The 9736-nt window shown below is 38.9% G+C and overlaps 1 protein-coding gene across 1 annotated transcript; it reads left to right on the top strand.

Moving 5' to 3' along the window:
• Positions 1-2769: 2769 nt before the first annotated feature.
• On the top strand, positions 2770-7577 carry LOC120557863. The gene is made up of 4 exons (XM_039798514.1): positions 2770-3082; positions 3451-4007; positions 5663-5715; positions 5809-7577. Exons 1-4 carry the CDS (start codon positions 2905-2907, stop codon positions 6770-6772), a joined length of 1752 nt encoding a protein of 583 aa, XP_039654448.1. The 5' UTR covers positions 2770-2904; the 3' UTR covers positions 6773-7577.
• The last annotated feature ends 2159 nt before the right edge of the window (positions 7578-9736 follow it).

The raw sequence follows: 9736 nt of genomic DNA, 5'->3' as shown, positions 1-9736 counted from the left end.
CTATTCTTCTAACCTATACTCTTCTAACCTATTCTTCTAACCTATACTCTTCTAACCTAGACTCTTACCTATTCTTCTAACCTATACTCTTCTAACCTAGACTCTTCTAAGCATCAAAGTGCTCTCACTAACTTTCAAAGGTTGTAAAATTATTTCCATTCGGCAGTAGGTGTCGTTCTTCAAGTCGTTTGTCATCACCAAAATACTTTTCTGTGTGTGTGTGTGTGTGTGTGTGTGTGTGTGTGTGTGTGTAATCCTTTTGCTTTTACCCCTTGATAAGTGCCAGCTTGTTTTCCATTGGATTTGATTATAGATTTAGATTTGAATGAAAAATAGATTTGAATGTTAAATTGCTAGCTGTTTCTGATTGGCTACCGTTAGTGTTTGTAATAATAATGATAATACGTTTTATTTAAAACGCCTTTCATGACACCCAAGGTCACTTCACAAACAAAAAAGGACATTCAAATTATAGTCATCTTATGAAGGTGCTGAAGTTCACACCAGGGACATGCAGCAGGGCTTTTGATAATTACGGTGGCCGGGAAGTGCAATGCAACATTACAAAGAATGAAACACTTTTACATTTTGGAAAACAAATTTACATTTTGGAAAACAAATTTACATTTTGGAAAACAAAATAACATTTTGGAAAACAAATTTACATTTTGGAAAACAAAATAACATTTTAGAAAACAAATTTACATTTTGGAAAACAAAATAACATTTTAGAAAACAAATTTACATTTTGGAAAACAAAATAACATTTTCGAAAACAAATTTACATTTTCGAAAACAAATTTACATTTTGGAAAACAAAATAACATTTTAGAAAACAAATTTACATTTTCGAAAACAAATTTACATTTTAGAAAACAAATTAACAAGATGCAAAACACTTTTACCAGTCCCGAAACAAATTTACAAATGACAGATTCTTCACGGAAAGGGAATGTACCACATACCGGAAGTGATGAGGTGTTGTTGGTGAGCGCAGTCAATTTGTGTTGTTGTGAGTGAGTATATGGCGTGAATGAAGTTTATGGTGACTTTACGTGTGGTCGGTGTTTGGAGTTTTTATATGACGCGGACCTGACGGAAACACAGGGAACGTATCGACAGCCGCGGCCGGATCGAAGCTACAGCAGGGGGGCAGCTGAGTCCGTCTGCAGCTGCAGGACCTGGAGCTCACTGCCCATTCCTGGGAGCCAAAACGACACCACGCAGCTGGAGACCCAGGCCGTATTGCTGGGCCCGCTGGAGGGAAGGGCGGGAAACAGATCCAGGACTGAACGGAGGGGGGGGGGCCCCCTGGGGGTTCCTAAAGGGAGTCTGGCGGGACTTCGGACTGTGGACGACGAAACACGACTTAAAGTCTCGTTAAATAAATAAATACATGCAGAAATAAATGAATCATTAGTGGGGGAGTGAGCCTGGACATTTCAGTCTGTTTAAACTTCACTTTGAAGCAGAACCTCTTAGTTCAGAAGGGTGAAGTTTCCGTTTGTACTCATATCTGTGAACTGATTATAATAAATATTCTTTGTATTAACACATTAATTAGTCTCTTTGTCTTTTTGTTTAAAAAAACTAGAACATCGCATGAGATTTTGACGATTTATAGTGATTTTATTTCCGTTAGACCTTTGCCTACATTGACGCTGATGCATTAAGGACGGCCCATAGACAGTATATAAGGCAGTGCCTCCCCTGTTCCAAGATGGCGGCTCTATTGACGCATTCGATCCATAACTGCCGTAGTCAAGGCGACATGTATACAAAACCTCATCACTTCCGGTATGTGGTACATTCCCTTTCCGTGAAGAATCTGTCATTTGTAAATTTGTTTCGGGACTGGTAAAAGTGTTTTGCATCTTGTTAATTTGTTTTCGAAAATGTAAATTTGTTTTCGAAAATGTTATTTTGTTTTCCAAAATGTAAATTTGTTTTCTAAAATGTAAATTTGTTTTCGAAAATGTTATTTTGTTTTCCAAAATGTAAATTTGTTTTCTAAAATGTTATTTTGTTTTCCAAAATGTAAATTTGTTTTCTAAAATGTTATTTTGTTTTCCAAAATGTAAATTTGTTTTCCAAAATGTAAATTTGTTTTCTAAAATGTAAATTTGTTTTCTAAAATGTTATTTTGTTTTCCAAAATGTAAATTTGTTTTCTAAAATGTTATTTTGTTTTCCAAAATGTAAATTTGTTTTCCAAAATGTTATTTTGTTTTCCAAAATGTAAAAGTGTTTCATTCTTTGTAATGTTGCATTGCACTTCCCGGCCACCGTACATAATACCTAATTATAGATTGAATGTTACATATTATTATTTTTGATAACAATAGTAACAACAATAATAGGCCTATATTAGGGCGAAATCATTAATATTAAATAGCCTACATAATATTTGTTGGGGGGCGTTAGGGACCTGGATAATGGATAGGGGGGCGCTGGCACAAAAAAGGTTGAGAACCACTGGTCTATAAAAGCATCCAAAGAGCACCATGTCATGGGACCTTTAAAATAATGTTTCCAAAATCGTTTCAGTGGTTCATCAACTCATAACAGGGTGAACGGCACTTCTACATTCGCTTATATAAGTATATAAGCGGCCCTCTATCTGCTAAAACCGCACTATGCAAGTTTGCCAGATTGACTAGCGTAGCGGACCTGTAGTTCGAATGAGAACGGTAATGGACAATTCCGCTTCCAACCTGTAGGGGGACCGAAGAGGAAAAGCGCTTTGGTGTTGCTTTAATGCCAAACGTTTTTAAAGAAGAAGCCTTTTCCGAACGGAAGTCTCTTTTTTTCATGTTCCGGTTGATTTTTGAGGGTCCGCGCGCTTCGTTCGCATTCCTCAAACTCAAAATATTTAAATCTAACCCTAAGTACATACGCGTTCAAGATGTCGAACACCAAACTACAGAATCTTCGGGGCTTTTTAACTGAACGATTTACTACCGTGGCTGTGGAGATATTTGGAGAGATTGAAACTATTGTGGAGGCGTACTACGAGGAAAACAAACGCCTGCGGAATGTACTGCACATGGTCCTCAACCCCGAGATAAAGTTACCGAGGATAGGTTTGTCCCTTTAGATACTCTCAACTGAATAACGTGAGATACTACAATGTCACCTGCTTTGTTGAAGTAGGTTGCAGCAGTTTGTCTTTGCATAAGCTTGAAAATGAGCTAACTTGGCTTATGTTGCAGTGAATCATAGCATATCTTCATATATTTACATGTTGCATTTTATGACTAGTCTCGCACCTGAGTGCAATAAAAGATATCGGTATGATCAAACAAAGAATAGACCATAGCAAAGTTGTCTCTTTTTTGTTTTTGTTTTTTTTGTTTAGTCTGTCCTACAACTTTTGTTTTCTGGTGTGTAAAAAGAAATACAGATTCAAGGGGCCACTACTGTGGCTGGTTTTCTTTTTCCACCACAATAGATGTTAGCAGCCAATACACTGGAGCAACAACAGATGTCAGAGAGCAGCACCCTGACCTCAACACTAGGGCGGACCTGGAAACATCAGAGCCGTTGGCTAAAAAACCCAAAGAAGAGGAAATTGAATATGACATAAGTTTGGGATCGGAGCAGCAGCATGGGCTGGGGGAAGCTGAACACTTTATTGCCCCAGATTGTGTGAAAAATGACCCAGAAGAAGAAGATGCAAGAATGCTCTGCATCGCCGAGACATTCCACATAAAAATGGATGAGTGCGACCCCCAATCTTCAGGCACTCTCTCAGCTGATGAAGATGACGACTGTTCTGCATCGGACTCGGAGAGACTCACAGATCTCCCACAGCTATCCAGGAGCGAAGAAAGCTCAAGTGGAAGTCGGGAGCCTCAAAAACATGATATACTCTCAGCTGATGAAGACTGTTCTGCATCGGACTCGGAGAGACTCACCGATTTCCCACAGCTATCCAGGAGCAAAGAAAGCTCAAGTGGAAGTCGGGAACCTCAAAAACATGATATAAAGTCAGGGAAAAGCTTGACGGTAAGCTTGTTTCAATGCCCTACACCCCATAGATCTGATTGTGACAGGCTGGAGAAGCTTTGTTATGTATTCAAAAAGCCATGTCTTACCAGTCAGTCATCAAACACCGCCACATCCTTGATTTAAGAGCACTTTGTCATTGCATTTATTAACTGTTGAGCCTACTGGGGCAGAGCAGTTTTTTTAGATGAAAGCAAAATGATGTAGTCATTAAGCTTTTATCAGAAACACAATTACAATGCTGCCCCAGACCGGCTAAGGTACAGAGCGAAGGTTTGGCTTAACTATTCGGTTCATGTTAGTGCTGAAATGATTAAGCAACTCATTGATCAGTCGATACCTAAAAAGTATTAATTTCCAGTTTTGATCAGTTAATTATGTACTTTTCAAGCACAAAAATACAGCATATTTGCAGCTACAACCACAAAACTGTGAAGAGTTGTTTGCTTTATTCCTGTTTCTATTACTATACAGTGGTGCTCATAAGTTTTTGAACCCATGCTAAAGTTGACTAAAAAAAGGAATACAAAATCATCTTTTGGAAATTGATCTTAATGCCTTAATTAAAAAAAGATTAGGAAAAATCCAGCCTTTAAGGACACCAATTTTCTTTGTGAATGAATAATGTATCATAAATAAATAAATGTTCTTCCTTAAAATACAGGGGGCATAAGTATACACACCCCTATGTTAAATTCCCATAGAGGCAGGAGGATGTAGATTTTAAAGGCCAGTTATTTCATGGATCCAGGATACTATGCATCCTGATAAAGTTCCCTTGGCCTTTGGAATTAAAATAGCCCCCCATCATCACATACCCTTCACCATACCTAAAGATTGGCATGGGGTAGTTTGCATAGAATCATCTCTCAATGCAAATCAAATCAAACCAGCTATTAGGCTAACTGAAATAAAACCATGCCAATCTCTAGGTATGGTGAAGGGTATGTGATGATGGGGGGCTATTTTAATTCCAAAGGCCAAGGGAACTTTATCAGGATGCATAGTATCGTAGATCCATGAAATAACCGGCCTTTAAAAATCTAAATCCTCCTGCCTCTAGGGAATTTAACATAGGGTGTCTATACTTACCCCTTTATTTTAAGGAAGAACATTTATTTATTTACGAACATTATTCATTCACAAAGAATAAATTGTCTTAAAGGTTGGATTTTCCCTAATCTTTTTAATTAAATCAAAGATTTGTTTTTTTTATATTCCTCTTTTTAGTCAACTTTAGCATGGGTTCATAAACTTATCAGCACCACTATAAATTTAATGGGGTTTTAAGCTGACGTTTTCATAATATAGCTTCCAGAGATCACTCTTAAACCCCACAGTTCATCAATTAGCCTAACACTTGTCTTAAATGTAGCTAATTCAATTTTTGAAGTTTGCATAAGCAGTTCTGAAACCAGAAAATCAGGATTTGCCTCTTCACTGAAACTAACTCAGAATAACTTGCGTTTTTCTCTCTCAAACTATTCCCTTGTTTCAATGTTTGCATTAAACCAACCAAACTCTTACGTGATCAAATGAGACTGCCACAGAAAGATGGATAGAGTTTCTAGGCCTGAAGATTGTTTACATTGCAAGCCTGGTTTATTTTTTAACAGTTGAAGCATAAAATAATGAGTTTTTCTTTTCTTGCTAAGAAATGGAAGAAGCCAAAGTGGTCCCTGCAGAAAACCATGCTAGAATTACCAAGGTAAGAATGGAGACTCTTAATGACTGCAGTTTTATTTGTTATTGTTTTATTTGTATCATTATATAGCTAATGGTGTTAACCTGCTTCATACAGGATGGTCCCCCAACAATGTTTCATTCCTGCCCCAAATGACTGCCAGTCCTTTTTGGCAAGGCTCACAGAAGCCTTCAAGGACTTTCCAGATGACAAGAAGCCTCTGATAACCAAAATGGGCCTCACAGAGAATGTGGAATTAGTGGACTGTGCTTTTGGCAAAGTCCCTAAAGGTTCCCCCCTGTCCTACCAGTGCCCTGTGCCATCAGGTCAGGATTACAAGACTCATGACGATGCTCCCCCTCGACCGCTGCTTCCCCGGAGTTCTCACAAACTGGAGGTAATGTTGCCTTCTCGTAGCCTCAATGCCAAAGAGGCTGAACATATGGAAGTCATGGAAATCACCTGGGAGGACGCACGCAGTCTGGAGCATTCCACGCGTGGAAGCGAGGAAGCAGTAGAGGAGCTGCGCAAGCTGCGCTTGACCAGTCATTTTAGGGAGATCTGCAAACTTAAACCAGGACGGAGCAATGCGAAGCTCCTGATATTCAAGATGCAGAAAGGTTTGTCCAGGCGCAAAACGGCACAGATAGAAAAGCAGATGAAGGCTGAGGCGCTTCGGGAATATTGTAACCATTTGTGTGTCAACTGGTCCCCCTGCGGTTTAGTGGTGCATCCGAATGCTCCGTGGCTGGGGGCGCTGCCTGACGGGTTGGTGTACGACCCCAAGGAGAAACCTAGTTTTGGGCTGGTGCACGTCAAATGCACCAGGTTCCGGAGCTTCATCGAGTGTGGGTTCCTGTTCTGCCAGGATGGAGTCTTGCAACTGAAGAAGAGCCACTCGCACTATTGGCACATCCAAGGAGAGATGATGGTGACGGGCACGGAGTGGTGTGATCTGTTGGTGTTCTCCAAAGATGACATACTGGTTCAACGCATCTACAGAGACTTGGTTGTCATTAACGTCATGAAGAAGAAGTTGGATAATTTCTTTTTCCAGTTCTACCTGCCATGTCTGCTTTAAGTGAGCTCAGAGCTTGAGCATCATCACACTGCTGTCGTACACACTTGCTGTTCCCCTGTTGTGAGTTTTAACAGATTGTTAACTACTTGAATGTGGTCTTTTCTGACCACTAACTTTCTGTTCTTGTTAAATATATATATTTGTTATTAGTTTCATTCAGTCTAGTCATGAGGAAGTTTGTGATTTTGGTCAAAGCCATGGATACATTTTTGGATCTTTTGTATTTTCTTTTACTTTGAAATGACACATTCCGTATGCAATTTGAAACTGAAGTCGAGTTTATATTTGCCACGTTTACCTCTTTTGCTACTCTCCAAAGGTGCCCTGTTCTAGGGCTGCACCTACTGTAAAAATATATATTTTTTTTACTACTGCTTTCATTATGTTTATCTGCTGATCATTTACTTGATTATTATATTAATCATTTAGTCCACAAAAGGTCAGAAAGTAGTGAAACATATTTACCTCAGTTTTCCAGAGCCCAAGCTCACATGGATTATGTCTGATGGTATTCTGTTTAATATCCTACAAGACTTAGAAAACTAGCAAATCTAAACCTTTAAGAAGCTGGAACAAGGGGATATTTGGCTTTTTTTTTTTTCTTCAACAAAATGACATACATGATTGATTGATTACTAAAATTGTTGCCAATTAATGTTTTTTTATTTTATTTTTTATTGTTGATTTGTCAACTATGTGTTTTTTCATGTTGGTAGAAGCATTAAAGGTTCAAATGTTGGCACATATGGGAAATTTCAAGAGACTACCAAGCACAATAAATGGTTACTGCAGTTTATAAACAGAACATGACTTCAAGCTGAATATTTGAATGTCGGCTCTTCTAACTTCTACTACTTACACTGTTCATACACAACTGCTTCAAGTGCCTACACTTGAGCACTACAACAACACTGCAATCAACTGTAACAGACATCCGTTTCAGTTATTTACTTGAACAGGCACTAAATATTTCAGGAAAATGTATTACCTTCACCTGACATTTCAACTCCTTTTAGCACTTTCACTTCAGCTGACACTTCACTCAGAGCTTTATCTTCTTTCTTTCCTTTTAACCTCTTGGTATTTGTATTTCTACTTCAACCAAAACTTAGACCGTTTCAGTATTCAGTTCAACTATTTAGAATGTTTAAAGGTGACCTATTATGCTCCTTTTCAGGTTCATACCTGTATTTTGGGTTTCTATTAGAAAACGTGTTTACGTGCTTTAATATTTAGAAAACTTTATTTTTTTCATACTGCCCGTGGCTGCTGCACCTGTATTCACCCTCCATCTTAGCTGTTCGACTGTAGCCTCCCCCCACACTTCCATATCTGTACCGACTGTCATTGATTGCAGTTGGTGGAATAATTGTTATAACCGAGTATATCCCACTTTCTACTGTTAAAAACTACAAAAAACTATACAACCGGACATGTTGGGAATATGATCCGAAATTGACATCTGCAGCCATGATTACAGCTTTCCATGACATTAGCATGTAGCAGTGTAATGTAGTGTAAACACTGCAGTAACGTGCCTGGAGCAGTTGACCAAATAAAGCAATCTGTCGCGAACTGGCCTCAGTTCGAGCCAAGAGTAGAAAAAAGTTTTCAGAACGAAACCTAAGGTTTTTGCTCACAGGGATTACTTTTACATAAGATCACTGCGTTTTTGCCATGTTTAATGTGAACATCCCACATTGTAACATTATAGATATGACAAAAAAATAAGGAAAAGCATAATAGGTCCCATTTAACTGCACAATTTCATCAGCAAACAATTTCTTCATAAAATGCATTTTCTGGTTTCAGCACTAGTATTTTCTTGTTTTGTTCAGTCATATTTTATATCACAGTAACCCTAAATATAAGAAGTACCACAGTTTAAAATGGGAAATTTTAACTGACTTCCAAAGCAAAATAAGTGCTAAATCCAGGGATAAAGTTAACGTAGTTCTTAAACAGAGCACATCTATAAGCAGAAGGTTTGAATGTTCACAAAGAAAAATTCTTACATCTGACCACATTAAAGCTATAGTGGTGGTTTCTGTCGCCCCCATGACAAATTCGAAGTAATGACAATAACACTGTCGCCACATCCACATGATGCGAGCCTTCGGTGATTGCGCACCACCCTCACCCCTCCTCCACACAGTTATAGTAGTTGATCCCAGCAAATCAAGGAGGACACGGAGGATTTTAAAAAAAACATAATGGACTCTTCAGAAGAGGTAATTATCTTGTAATGTTTGTGTCCTCTTCATCTCAAAAGATGAATGCTGCTGTTGTCCTTTCTCAGTGGTGACATAAAACGCACCACTCGAGATTCTGCGCGCGAATATAGCTGGACTAGGCCTACACCATTTTGTGAACATAGCCATACTGAGAAATACAGAGAGAGTTTTGTGGAGCTGATAGGCTTGGTTAGCTTTTGTATCAACTCATTTTGCAATGGCTTGAATGTAATGCAGCGGACGTACAATAATATAGTTGCGCACTATAGCTTTAAGTCTGTGTCACTAATCTTAAATACTCAACCATTGACTGTAAATATTGTCTTAACCCAAATGTTCTGTTTGGGTTCCTGTTCCATGTTGGGAGTTGACATATATGTCTTTACATGTCCTCTGCTCCTGAAGGGGGCGCTGTGGTCACTCACTATGTGAGCTAGTTGCAGGACTGAGCAGGATCTCTTTAGTTCGAATCAGATGACGTAGACTGAAGCAATGCTTTTTTTGCAGCTGGACAGAAAAAAAGACAATTCTCATCAGAAACGCTTTGTCATGTTTCTACCCCACGCGCGCGCGTGTGTGTGAGACAACAATCATTAGTCAGCAGTACACACAGTCACATTTTGTCCTTTTAGGCCCGTTTGCAGAGCAACCGGATGCAGTTGTTTTGAAATGACCACTGCTCTCTCTCTCTCTCTCTCTCTCTCTCTCTCTCTCTCTCTCTCTCTCTCTC

The sequence above is a fragment of the Perca fluviatilis genome, chromosome 4, assembly GCF_010015445.1.
Source record: "Perca fluviatilis chromosome 4, GENO_Pfluv_1.0, whole genome shotgun sequence".
Lineage (NCBI taxonomy): Eukaryota > Metazoa > Chordata > Actinopteri > Perciformes > Percidae > Perca > Perca fluviatilis.
This window is presented reverse-complemented; position numbering and strand designations above follow the sequence as displayed.